At 41.0% G+C, this 15,032-nt stretch overlaps 1 protein-coding gene across 2 annotated transcripts in view; it reads right to left on the bottom strand.

Moving 5' to 3' along the window:
- The window catches only part of SEMA5B (semaphorin 5B), a 583,078-nt gene that overhangs the window by 232,901 nt on the left and 335,145 nt on the right, over positions 1-15,032 (bottom strand). For both annotated transcript variants that reach the window (XM_088460747.1, XM_088460748.1), the window contains one exon: positions 9,337-9,399. In XM_088460747.1, coding sequence (XP_088316873.1) covers positions 9,337-9,399 — 63 coding nt within the window. The remainder of the gene's footprint in view (positions 1-9,336; positions 9,400-15,032) is intronic.

Consider the following 15,032-nt stretch of genomic DNA (forward strand, 5'->3'; position numbering starts at 1 on the left):
CCTTAGGACACTTTCTGTGCTGCTCTAGGTCCCCCATTGCTGCAGCTCTACACAGGTCCAGTCCCCACTGCAGTCTTTATTAAATAATAAATGAAATGAATTGCATATGGTAAATTAATGGGATGCAGTTAATAGACCGGTGGACTAAATGCCACCGGTCTATATCCCAACACCAGAAGACCGGCAAGGGACAGAAGATAGGCGTCGAAATACCGACGCCTATCTTCATCCCCACACCGGAGTGCCGAAGGACGCCAGACCGATCAAAGTGAGTCTGGCCGTCCCTAGCACTTAGCTGGGTGGGGGGGGAGGGAGTTTAGGCAACCCCCGAGGAGGGTTAGGGTTAGTCTAGGGGAAGGGGGGGTTAGGCACCGCTGGGAGGAGGTTAGGGTTAGGCACCCCCAAGGTTTAGGGTGCGGGGGAGGGGGGGGTTAGGTTTAGGCACCCTGGGGGTGACTTAGGGTTAAGCACCACCCCGGGAGTTTAGGGTTAAACACCCCTAAGGGAGGGTTAGGGGGGGGAGAGGGGAGGTTTAGGTGACTTACCTGCCGCTGTCAGGATTTCCTCCTGTCGGGCTGATGCTGTCGGGATTTGAACCGGCATTTCAATCCCATTCCCATTATGACAATATGTAAATAATATACTATTAATACACAACATATAACAATAATGTAGAAAGTGTGTAGGACTTCCTTTCACCATTGCTGGTCCATTTGAGGACCTTCCATAATGGGGATCAGGCCTAGAGTAAGTAATACAAGTTGCGGTAACGTGGCACTGTATCTGTGTTTACCCATAAAAAACTTCTTGAGCCATATTATGCCATTACATGTTTTATAGCTAGAATATGAGAGAATGAAATCTATAAGGAATCTCAGACCAGAACAAAACTACATATCGCATTGTGCCCAGTAGTTATGAAGTAGAACAGAGTATTTAATATAATACATAATTCACAGCTGTTCTCTAAAGCATAAAAGTGATATTGAAGATGTGGCTCCAGGGGAGGAGGCAGGTTGTACGTTTCGCCAGAAGTTGCTGATGCTTGGAAACATTGATGTCTCCCAAGAAGAGTCCATTGAATGTAGGAAGTTTGCCAGAGGGGAGTCTATTGTAAGACATATTGATCTGGGAGCTGGACTTGAAATAGACAGTAAGTCTCCAGGAGCTCAGAGAAAGGAGGCGCGGACTACACTGCTGCATACTGCAGGTGAGTCCAGATGGAGGGGTAGAAAATTGGGCGCTACACATCAGACATTAACACTTGGTTGCAGAGATTGGCTGCATCATTCAAAAGAGACAGTTCCCATCCTGGTATTAGGAGAACAGGGTAATGAGTTCAGAATGATGTTTCAATATATGCTCTTTAAACTAGATAGGGGGAGCAGCTGAAAAGACGGTAGATCCTTCTGTCTCTACGTCCTCGCTATAATAGACAAAATTTGAAAGTTTTAACCCACAAGACTAAACTAAAAATGTTCTAGCGTTTTATCCAAGGAATATAATGGATGATCTGTGAGTCATTCTAAGAAAATAATACAAAAAAAATTGAGATGGGAACTTTTTAATTGTCGTTTTACTAATAACAGTGCATGTGGGATTTATAAAGAAAAGGGTGTGGGTCTCATTTAACGCATTTGATTCTGACAAGTGTCAGAAAATGCAGATTCATCAATAAAACAGATATTTAAATCAACAATTCTTTATGTTGTAACAATTCAGCTTCATGGCTACCATGACCTGGAATAAATCTGCATCATGCGTCTGTATAAATCCTCCAGTGTTGTTTATTTCATTCCTAGTCATTTTATTGTCAGAGTGAATAGTGTTATTATGCTCCACTTACATTCCCTTCTAACTCCTTTCAGCTTTCTACACACGTTCTGAAATAGGAGAAAATGACTATAAATAGGATGGGAGATCTTACACTGACTAGAAATATAGAGGAAAGCTGTTTTTAATATTATCATCATAAATAGGACTAATTATTTAACAAATTCACCATTTAGCATTCTTATATTTACCTCTGAATGGGATGTAGTTAGTTTGCCGACACCAGTCAGAATCCCGGCGCTGGGGTTTGGGGTAGGGTTAGGTTACTTTCCAGCAGGTGTCAGTATCCTAACCCTGTTAGGGTGTCGGCATTAGGATTCTGACCGCCGAGATCCTGAGCACCGGCATCCCGTGCCCAACCCCCTCTAAATTTATTGCCCAATAACTAATACAAATTACTTGTTATATAAAAGTGTTACATAATCCTGAAGCCACTTTAAAGTTCTAATATTTTCTGCAAAGGGTTAAGTGGCCCATACATCTACCAACTTATTGTGTGAACCTGCTATCGAATCGGAAATGGCAATCCGCCAGTCTTAAATGCCAACCGACGACAATCGATGTTCTCCAATCCGTCGGATTGTTGAAATTACACGTTACATTTCACCGATTGCAAATCACGATCATATTTTGATTGTGATCGCCAAAACAGCGAAATCCAACTTGTTTCAGGCTTATGTAAACCCGGCATCTCTGGATCGCAGGATTGTATGGGGCCCATTACTCCCATGTATGAGAGAAGTTTCAGAAACATAACTTATATTTTTCAAATGAGGATGCAGATAACATTTATTTTAACCTCAGCCTAGGCAGCAGATTAAGTACAAACTACGGAAATCATTGTATTTCCAGGAAAAATATTCATCTTCCCCTTTAAATGTTAAACTGTGAATATTGTGAAATGTGATCCAGACATTGAGCATGAAACCTGCTGTATCTGCACTCCCAACACTCACATGACCTACTGAGCACAGCCTGTGCCAAGGATCACAGGCAGCCTGGGCAGAGAGCCAACATCTGTACTGAGCAGTGACTGAAGGACTCCACAGACCGGCCGAGCATGCATCATCACCTGGATCATTACCTATGGCTTCCAGGGCTCTGTGCGAGCACAGAGGTGCAATGTAGGAGGCTGTAAATTAGGTGCAGGATTATTATTTATCAAAGGTGCATATTACTATATATATATTGATAATATTGATTGTCATTACTTAAGCTGCATACACACGTAACGATTTTTTGAACGATTTAACTATAACGATGTCGTTATGTTCAGTTTCTGAGTTATAACGATGAACGATAATCGTTAATGCGCGTTCCCGTTTGTAGTTTATCGTCCATTTCTGACTGACCAACTTAACGATTTTCATTAAGGGAAGGAACATTTTTCGTTCATCGTTCAAAAAATCGTTCATTACACTTCAAAAAATCGTTCACTTTTTCAAAGGAAAAACTGAACGAAAATCGCTAACTAACAAAATCGTTACGTGTGTATGCAGCTTTAAACCTTTTTTTGCTTTGTTTTTGTATTGTTATGGTGCATACACACGGTCAGATTTTTCTTCAGATCTGAACGATAACGATTTTAAAAATCACTCAATTGTTCATATCTGAAGGAAAATCTGACAAGTGTGCAACGTTGAACGATGCGCGTTCCCATTTGTCAGACAACGATATCTGACATCTGATGTGTTTGCAGTCAGTTTTGGACGATTTCCATTAATTTGAATACAGTCAAAAATCGTTCAATCGTTTGCAAATCGTTCAATTGTTCATCTGACATATCTGACCGTGTGTATACACCATTAGACTACGTAATAGACACTGTAGGACTCTGGTGTCCGGGACCATCACTACATCCTGAAATAGTTGAAATTGTTTTGAAACATATCATAAGAATTGTATTCATTACATGGAAGTACTGTAGTGAAGTGGCACTGTACAACCAGGAGCATTCCTAAGGGCAAATATAAAATCCCCACAGTTGTCTTTGGCTGCAATCTTAATAATGTTTTCCGGGTGCAATTGTAGATTTATACAAGATTTCCAGGGGTGGGGAACCTTTTTTTCTGCCGAGGGCCACTTGATATATATAACAATATTTGCGTGGCTGGTGCAGGCCAGTGACATCACATGGGGGTGGAGCCACAATCGCCGGTGATTACAGCAATGCCCGGAGCTGTAAGGGCAGTGGTGTGACCGTCTGAAGCATCCTATGGACGCTCGAGGCGGCACTGCTGCATAGATCCTGGCTGCAGGGTGCCATTCTAGGCACCCTACTAGCCAGATGAGGCTATCAGAAAAAAGCTCTGAGGGCCATACCAGGGCCGCAACTAGGGGGGGCTAGAGGTGCACGTGCACCGGGTGCCGGATTGCAGGGGGTAAAAAAAGCTGACTGGAGGTGGCTTGGGGGCTGCAGATTCAGAAAATGGCCATCCAAAAATGGCCACGCCAAAGAGGAGACAAATGCTAGAGGCCCTTACTGGCCCTCTTGTGTCTGTCTCCTCATTTTTGGATGTCCGTTTTCAGCAGATTCCATGCGGACTAGCCATCTGTTAGGCCAGCGCAATGCACACAGCGTTCCCGCCACCGGGAACGCTGGCGCTGCCAGGAGAAGATGCTGAAAGCTGCATCTCCCGTGAAATCCCCTGCCAACGAGCATAAACCCCCTGGCAACGAGCATAAACCCCCTTGGCAACGAGCATAAACCCCCCTGGCAATGAGCATAAACCCCCCTGGCAATGAGCATGAAACCCAATGGCAACGAGCATGAAACACCATGGCAATGAGCATGAAACACCATGGCAACGAGCATAAACCCCCTGGCAACGAGCATAAACCCCATGGCAATGAGCATAAACCCCATGGCAATGAGCATAAACCCCCTGGCAACGAGCATGGAAATGGTAATGAACATAAAACCCCTGACAATGAGCAGGTAATTTTAAAGTAATTAGAAGCCTTACTGTGGGGTATAAAATGGTGTCTGGCAAATATGTGAGTGGTACTTTGGTAATAGGCATTACAGTGTGTGGTATAATGGGTAATGGGCTTTATGGTGTGTGGAATAATGTAAGTCACTATACCAGGGACGTCTGAGTAGTGCACTGCCTTATGGAGGAGCAAGGACAAACTCCAGGTACGGGAAGGGAGGGGGCGCAAAATTGCTGCCTTGCACCAGGTGACAGATATCCTAGTTTCGGCCCTGGCCATACCAAATGATTCCGCGGGCCTTATACTGCCCCCTGGACCTGAGGATCCCCTGCTATAGACCAACCTGTATATGCAGTCCCAGAAGGCATACTCTGGGGGAAGCTGTAATAGGAAAAAGGAGTCTCGGGAGACTGTGAACGGTTTGGATCAACTGTCTACCAAAAAATATATATTATTTAACTATTGCATTTATAAAGCATTGCAAATTCCAGAGTGCTGTACAATTACCCGGTTCACTGACACAACGCTAGCGAAGCACAACAAATAATTACAGCTCCGCTGTACATCCAATCTTCCACACTTGTGGACTTGTAGATAAGGAATAGGGAGGCTGTTTACAGGCTGATGAGATGAGTGAAGCCTTATATGTGTTACCCCAAATTTCTAATCCAAACTGTTTACATACAAGGCTACTGTATACAAAACTAAAGGTCAAAAGCCAAGCTGAATGTACCCAGATTAGTAAGGAAGACACAATATGGGAGGAAGTGGGAACAATTGGTGTAATCATTGTCATTAAAGTTTTAGAATGTTTAATTAGGTTCACTAAACGGCTGCTGAAAACTTCACATAATACAAGAGATAGGGGAAATAGGTGTTTTCAAATACTAGCAGTGTTATTGATCAACTGAAGCCCTTTGTAATGTGAAAAATTGTCACAAAATAAGCCTGAAGCCTGTGCGCTTACGGTCTCATCTGCAAGTTATAACTATCCAGAATCCATCTCTGTCTTCTTGTGAGGACTCTCTCTCTCTCCAGTCACTGTGTAGACAGCTTAACAAGCAAAAAGAAAATAGCTGGCTTTACTGTTTTGTAATCAATGTGACTTCAGTTGGTAAATCACAGCAGCTGTCGCACCTCCCACCATTCAGGATGGGTTCTGTTATTGCAGCGAGAGGGGAGCACGGATATATTTTATACTCCCACTAGAAAAATGAAATGTCCTCTCTGTGGCTGGCACAGTAATAGTAACAAAGAAACTAACAAATAATCTCTTATACCCCTTTTACACCAAAATCCCGGGTCCGACCCTGGAATTTGAACACTGGTCAATCCCGGGTCGAACTCTGCTTCAGACCCAGTTTACACTGCAACTCGACCCGGGTTATTCCCGGGTTTGCCCCGTTTACACTGAACCCGGGTAATTCCTGCTTTTCTCTATAGAAGTCATTGAAAATGGTCTGTTTTAAGGTCTGACAAAGATAGTCACAAAAGGCAACAAAAGAGAGGGGTGGGGACTGCTTACAGCATTGCTACAGTTTGCTGTTCTGGCTGTGGCAGGCTGTGTAACAGCCTGCGTTTGTGGCTGCTGGACAGGCTGCAGTTCTGGCTATGGCAGGCTGTGTGCCTGCCTGCTTTTGTGGCTGCTGGTCAGGCTGCTGTGGTGCAGGAGGTTAGGCAGGCAAGCGATGGCTTCATGTGAGTCTCTCTCTGCAGGGCACTGACAAATTACATCATCTGCCGGTGCCCCAGAAGCTCCAATCAGCATCTTTCAGAGCTAGCCGGGTCAAAAAATCAGGGTAGCACCCGTTTACACTGCCTCATGACCCGGGAACAACCCGTTTTCAACCCTGCTCTCAACCCGAGTAAGATTGCCCATGTAAATCGACCCGGGTTATTTTTTTGGGAGCCGTTCACACAGAGCCTCAACCCGGATCGACCTGGCAATAACCCGGGTTATTTGTTTGGTGTAAAAGGGGTATTATTATGTTCCATAGGGGATATGAAGTATCTCTCTGTATCCAGACACTTTTTTCTTCTTGTTCCCCTCAAATCAAGTAGAGAAGGATTTGTAGAATATACCACCAAGATGAAGGAAATAAAATATCTTACTTACATCTCAGATTCTTGTTGTCAGCTGACATGCCTCCCATGATATCCACGTTAATTGCAGCGAATGAACTCTGGACATGGAAATCCAAAGAAATAGCAGGAAACTTCTATCCACAGAAGTTTTATTTGAACAACATTAAAAAACACTATACAACCTTCTCACTGGAGTGTACTTGTCCGTGTGTAATACAATCTCCAAACTGCTTAAGCGTTTGCAAGTTCAGAGGAAAGCATCCGTGTGTCCACTCCAAAGAAGTCCTTGGTTGTTTAAAAGTGCCATATAAAGTCCACCAACGCGTTTCAAAGTGCTTGCTTCTTTATCAAGGTGTAAATAAATATATAAAAATGAACCTGCTATTTATGTGAGATGCCACGTCACGTGACCCGTCACATGATTTCCATTCCACAACATATTATAAAACGTATTACAACACTCCTATATAATATCATAATATGAGCGGGCAGCAAGTACACTCCAGTGAGAAGGTTGTATAGTGTTTTTTAATGTTGTTCAAATAAAACTTCTGTGGATAGAAGTTTCCTGCTATTTCTCTGGATTTCCACGTCCGGAGTTCATTTGCTGCAATTAACGTGGATATCATGGGAGGCATGTCAGCTGACAACAAGAATCTGAGATGTAAGGAAGATATTTTACTTCCTTCATCTTGGTGGTATATTCTACAAATTCTTCTCTCCTTGATTCCAGGGGAACAAGAAGAAAAAAGTGTCTGAATACAGAGAGATATTTCATATCTCATATGGAACACCATAGGCTTTGAAAGGATTTCATTGAGCGCCATACCTAAGTTACTTGTATTGTATTGTGATATTGTTTGGGGTACACTAAACAAGTTAACTGGGTCTTGGCAGCCAGTTGCGAAGGAAATAGGTACTCATATTGTTGGAAATAATCTCATATGTCACAGATAAAAAAAAAACTATATATGTCAAACTAACAAAGAAACTAACAAATCTCTTATGTCACAGATAAAAAAAAAACTATATATGTCAAAAATGTTACTGGTAAACTTGTAAGAAAGTATGAATATAATCATGACAAGTGTCAGTCACTCTACTGAGACAATAACGATTAAAGAGGGGGGTTCAGATGTCAGTAGGACACGGATGAGTGGACAAGACTGGATACTAAATGGGTAAACAATTGTGATAATGTACACTGTCAGGTGACGCAGCAATTAAATCAAGAAAACACAGAATATAAGAAAGTCCTCTCTGTAACAGGTTTATTGTCACTAATACAAATTGTTAAACTAAAGATAGAACCTTTCCACTATGATATACTTTAAATGTCATCACCAGTAGTCCATACAATATACAGAACAGTGTAGTACCAGCAAGAAAGCACTAGGTGGGACTATATAGCTCCCAGTCTTTGAAGTAATATGTAAGTTATGGCATGTAAATCAATATTGACATTTCCCTGTGTTTGTTTTTTTTATTTGTTTTAATCTAATACGAAAAACGATATCGGACAAGAGCCACATGATAGCAGCAGTGAATGCTTTACTGTCTATTTGCTCTAAGGAGAGAGAGACTTGATCTAACGGGTCTGAATTTGGATCTGTGCAAACAAACTTATATCTGTGTAAACAACAACTCCTTATACAACGGCGTCTGATAAAATACTAGTTTGAAAAAAGATGCAAATGTATAAAACAACATTGACCCCATGAGTAGAGGCATTTCTGAAAACTGTCCATGGCAACCAATAATATTCAGACTTTGAAAACTAAAGCTACGTACATTTCCTTGCTTCCTATGGGATACATCACCTGTTTTGTGCAGCAGTCTACAGGTGATGCCGCATTTCATCAGGTCAGGGCACATGCCCACTGAAATCAAGTCACTATTACAACAGAAATATAGGACTCGCTCCCTGTGAAGGTTATGTGTGGGAATGTCAGTCATTAACAGACCACTGAGAGCAGCAGTGTTTATTACATCAGGGTAGATGGTTCCACCAGCATTTTGGATCACCTGGTGATAGAACATGTGCGGAATTGAACACTGGTTACACTTTGCAGGTGCTCTCGGCAGGGACCTTTCACCACAGCAACATGATTATCAAAGTGTTTTATGCAACAGTTGCTCTTGTCTACAATTAACTCTCAGAGCTGAGCTGAAGTGGCTCACATCCAGAAACTTGCTGTTCCCAGCTCGGAGAAGCAATGTATCCACATAGTAACAAATAACTGAGTCACAATGCCGCTGTCAGAGTGACTGAAATGATATCTCCCCCACCAGTAAATTCCGATGAGCCCATCTGATGAGCAGTTCTGTATTTAATGACACAAGACCGCTATTAGGAGCCGTGCAGGCCTGATCGCTTACGTTGCACCATTTTGTCTACATATTGGGGGCAGCCAACAACATACACTGGTCAGATTGATATTGCACGAGGGGAAGACAAGATCAGATGTTGCTGCATGATCTTACCTCTGTCTTCCCTTTACTCTGACAGGATTTTCTGGTCTCTTCGTCTGAACTCCATTCTGTTGCCTAAAAGACACAACATAGTTCACAAGTCAGACACCAAATTTAACTTTGAAAGTAAAAATCAGAAAGGAAATAGAATGAGCAATACTTAATTCATTTATTTTATTAAAAATGAATTCTATCTTTTAATACTTGCCAAATAATTGGGACACACTGCTTTTATTTTTGTGGCTTTAGACAGACCTTATCTAGAAGTTTCTTTGATCCCACTAAACATTATCTCAGTTGGTATATTATTAAAATGCAATCACGGAAGGGGGAGGAGACTGACGTGACATCACAAGCCTGTGAGAATGACTGTGGCACAGAACAACATGTTCAATCATCCATTACATTATCTGTCTCTCCTGACTGATATAATCACCAAGCTGCCTGCAGCATGATTGGAGTAGTTAGTGTTTGCTTTATGCACAGAGCGAACATCTGCAGATAAGTTAACACAAAATGCAATTCAAGTGGGAGGGGGTACAGAAAATCCTTACACTATATAGTTGTATCGGTCATACAGAACAATCTAATTAAACAATATTGCGTCATGCGTGGGTGGACATTGTTGTATCTTATAAACTAAATCTATGTACATGTTATCCTATTAGATTTGACAGAATCAACCTGTTTGAAAGCAGTAGAATCTGTAATAGTTCATCTCTTTTGTAACAGTGTTAGCCTGTTATTTACAACTTGTAGCTGGGAACATACAGTACAGTAGTATCAATGTCAAATTTGGACAACGCATCTGGCCAAACTGGTTAATCTGTGTGCACAGGGCAGGTTGAATATATCATGACTGCATTTAACAACAAACTTCACACAAATACAAACATGGCCCATATATATATATATATATATATATATATATATATATATATATATATATATACATATACACACATGTAAAACATTCTATATGTGGAGGTGATGTATACAGTGGTATTCCATACCACCACTTCTCCTATTGCTGTGACTGTAATGCTATCAAATTACATTCACTTGCATCTTCCATGCCGCCTCTAAATTTTCACTTATTCCGTGTACATATCAATATGACAAATTGCTGCTGATAACGTATTGGTACAGCCAACATCAACAGCTTCAAAACTAGTCTGATTTTCCAATGAACACTGCGAAGTTTGATTATAGTTCCTTTTAAATATATGTTTTCTGCAGAAAGGTCTTTAAAAACAAACCGGCATATATATTTCAGCAACATTTGTCTAATGTTCTAATGGATGATATTCATAGTGAGAAATGTTGCAGCTCCCACACATTAATCAATGTACAGTATATGCCGCTATAAGCCTGTGCATTCTCTGGACAATTGTAGGAAAATAAGATGGAAACGGGAAGTGTTTTCTCTCCCTATGCGATTAAACCTGTTTCACCGTATCCACAGCATTTGGCCACTGAACCGAATAAATTTCTCCAAGTGTGAGGTTCAGCAATATCTTTGGAATGCTTGGACAGTTCCCACCGCAGGCAGTGTCCATTGGAAAATGATGGTTCTTTATGCTAATAAATCCGTGCCGGCCGCTTTTCCAGATGGCTCAGTTGGCACAATCAGATGATGTAATTCTAGGTCGGAGATAAAATGAGGCAAGTGGGCCAAGCACTACAAGCGCAGATAGTAAATACCTTTCAATAACAAAGGAACCGATTCATTCATTCACATGGAGAAAGAAACTCATTAACATTCCATGAATAAGCAGCTCAAACCGTGGATATGACTCTTGTGAGATTTCTTTATTAAAGCTAATTTGTTTTGGGAGAATTCCTCTTTTTTTTAATAAGTTGGTAATAATAACTGAATATTGTAATGCTTTGAAGCTCCCAAAACACCATAGAAGAGATGAAGGGGTTAATGTCTTAATTACATTTTAGAAGCTGCTTCAGAAACACAGTCTGTAATTCCCAGGAGACAAAGGAATGGACATATTGTATGACCCAAAACATTTTTGCATCATTTGTAGAGGCCCTTGACAAATTATAGGAAAGGTCAAGTGGTCATTTGCTGCAGAGTGTTAATTGTTTGATATTAATTCATGTTTTCTGATTAGCAAGCCATAAAATCAATATTGAAGCTAGAACAAGTGTATCTAGTTCTGCAATTTTTTTTAACACATTTGGAATCTTTACGATAGTTGAGATGCAGAAGTCTAATAGTACTACACAATGTTATGCATTTTGGGGTACATATGCACACATATACCGGTAGTATAAGTGATGGTGTGCACAACCTAATATGAACAATTTATAAAAGTATTAGAAAGAAACAAACATACTCGGGCATGAACATTCAATGTGAAGTCTACGAAAAAACATTGCCCAGATCATACATTGGGATTCACGGTGAATAGCAGAGCGTGACGTCACTGAGCACCAATTATAAGGCTATAAATAATACCTCTTTTCCACCAAAAACCCGGGTCCGACCTGGGTTTTCAGACACGGTTCTGACCCAGGTCAGACACCGTTTACACAGCATGATCGATTTGGGTTATTCTCATGTCAGCCGTGTTCACACTGAACCTGGGTCTGCTCTGCTAAACTTGTGAGGTCATAAAAAGTGGGAGGTGACTGCTCCACAACCACCAATCAGCTCATTTTAGGCATGACTCAGATTGGATAACCCGGGTTGCACCGTTCATCTCAGAATGGCGTTATATGAAGAAAATACTTACACTTCCCGAAAACTGCAGGGAGAGAGGGAAATTTTCCCACAAGTCCCTGCAGGATCTTGAAACTTCGCCCAGTCTCCGTCCCTGTTTTGCGGTCGCCGAAGGTAAGTACATCTCCAGCCTGTCAAAACTGTCCAAATTGACTGACATGTGTACACAGGCTTTATATTTATATTTGTGTTCTTATATTTATAATATATATATACATTTTAAATATAAACAGCACATAAATATAAATGTATACAGACTAATAAAAAGCATTTTTATACATGTCAATCAATTTGGACAGTTTTGACAGTCTCTAGAGTACTTACCCGTCAGCAGTCACCGCAAAGCAGGGACAGAGACTGTTTGAAAGCGCATGACTGAGGAAGCGCATGACTGAGGAAGCGCATGACTGAGGAAGCGCATGACTGAGCATGCGCAGAAGCAGAAACAGAAGGTACTGTTTTCGGAATCCCGAAAATAGTACCTTCTGTAACATCGCAGGAACAGCATGTTACCGCTACCGCTGTCCCTACACTAAAAAATGCTGAATAGCTTACATAAAATGTAACAATTGATAAAAAAGTGTGATAATGTTGCAGATAATATTCTGGGCAACATCGTCACCGTTGCTGAATAGACACATGTAAAGCATAGTTATTCCAGACCAGTCCACTGGAAGAGATCCAGTTCATTCTGAAAAATATCTCCATCACATCAACTTTTGTTCATTTTACAAACTGCAATCTGTGTCTTCTCCATAGTCTATGGAATGATGTCCGGTAACAAGTATTAAACAACCTTCCAGAATCATTATTATGCCAGTTCTTAATGTTTCCAGAGCTGTAATTTGACAAACAGGACCCTGGCCTAACCTTTGCTGTACAGACTACTCTACTATTTCTGACTCTCTCACTCTCTAAATTCCTGGCCCCCACACTGCAGCATCCAGGGGGCAGAATACACACAGGAGTGGGGGGCTGGGCAGGCCGCTGAGGTCTTTGTTTAGTAGGCATGAGAAGGGAATAAGGAGCATTAATGGATTCAGAAACTCCCAATAACAAAATGACAAATCTTGCACCGATACACAAGCGGCAGAATTCCAATAGTACAAACTCTGTCACACCAATATCTACACAAAATATAACACACACTGCAGTTAATAGTGAAAGAACATACTGTAAATTAAATATTTTTTGACTAAGCACCTATTATACAATAAATATACAGATTAGTATTATTATTATCATTTATTTATATGGCGCCACAAATGTTCCGCAACGCCTTACAAAGTACATAAACAAGTTGTAGACAAGTGACTTACAGAACAATACAATACAGGATCAGGACGTGGATAATATATATTGCTACATTAGCGACCATAACACCCAGATAAGCAACAGAGCATAAGCAACCAAGTGTTAGGTGCCCTAGTGGTGAGTAAGAAGTAGATGAAACTAAAGTAGGGCCCTGCTCGTAAGAGCTTACAGATAGCTTGAACAGTGCACAAAAGTCTCTTCTAATATAAGATATATTTTATTCTCAGTCACTCATGTTTATATCCAGATTTGCTGTAATATTGATGATTTTTTTAAATAAATTTAAACCTTTTTATAACATTTTAAAATGACTGTTTGATTGCTGCAGTTGCCTTATCACAATGAATACAATGCTTTGTTTGCAAAAAGAAAAAAGAAAAACGTAATAAACAGATTAAAAAAAACAAAAAAAAACCACATTAGCCCACTCTCCCCCATCCCAGGTACAGGAATGTTGACCCTGCGATTGTGGTGTTGTACACAGGTTCCACGTGCTGCATCTTGCTCAGACAATCTGTAAGATCACCTGGCTGAGTGCTCTGTGTTCTGATTCACAGACAGATATTTCTGTAGCAGCAATGAGGACGGATGTGTTCCAGCCTGTGGGGAGGGCGCTCAGACCAGGACTACTTGTTATCCAGCCAGGGACTTCTCAATATCCCTGAGCCAGAGATACAGCCACAGACCGTCTCTTACCAGGTAACCTCACTCAGTGGCTCAATGAAAACAAAACTACTATTGTACAAGACATATCAGTGGAATACTACAGAAGAATCAAATTATGGGGGAGATGTACTAAGCCTCGAAGAGAGATACAGTGGAGAGAGATAAAATACAGGTACCAACTAATCAGCTCCCAACTGTCATTTTACAGGCTGTTTGTAAAATGACAGGAGCCGACTGGTTGGTACTTTATCTCTCTACACTTTATCTTTCTCCAAGGCTTATTACATCTACCCCTATGTTTCCTGACTAGAACTATGATTTCCAGTGTCTGATAACAAGTCTAATGATCCCTATACACATGCAGTTATCCAGTGACCAGCCTAATGATCCCTAAACACATACAGGTATCCCAATCAATCACACGATCCTTACACACAAACATCCAGTAACCAAGCTCACAATCCCTACATTGTTTTCCTCTGATCCAGTGGTTCCCAAAGTTTGATGGATCGCAGCACCCAAGATTGTCTTCAATCTTTTCACAGCACACCTAAGCCAAAAGTTTCCCCACATGCCATTTACAGTCAGGTGCATAAATATTGGGACATTGACAGGATTTTCATATTTTGGCCTCTATTCACCACCACAATGGCTTTGAAATGAAACAAACAAGATGTGCTTTAACTGCAGACTTTCAGATTTAATTTGAGGGTAATTACATCCAAATCAGGTGAACGGTGTAGGAATTACAACGGTTTGTATATGTGCCTCCCACTTTTCATTTGTGTGTAAGGATTGTGTGAAACCATTTTGGTGGTGAATAGAGGCCAAAATATGAAAATTCTGTCAATGTCCCAATATTTATGCACCTGACTATATATGACTATCAGACCCCCACATGCCCTCAGTCTTCTTTATATGATCCTTAGAATGCCCATTAGATCCCCATCACATGCCATTTATATGCCTATCAGACTCTCCACCACATACC

Source organism: Taudactylus pleione, unplaced genomic scaffold (assembly GCF_031769625.1).
Source record: "Taudactylus pleione unplaced genomic scaffold, aTauple2 ptg000977l, whole genome shotgun sequence".
Taxonomy (NCBI): Eukaryota; Metazoa; Chordata; class Amphibia; order Anura; family Myobatrachidae; genus Taudactylus; species Taudactylus pleione.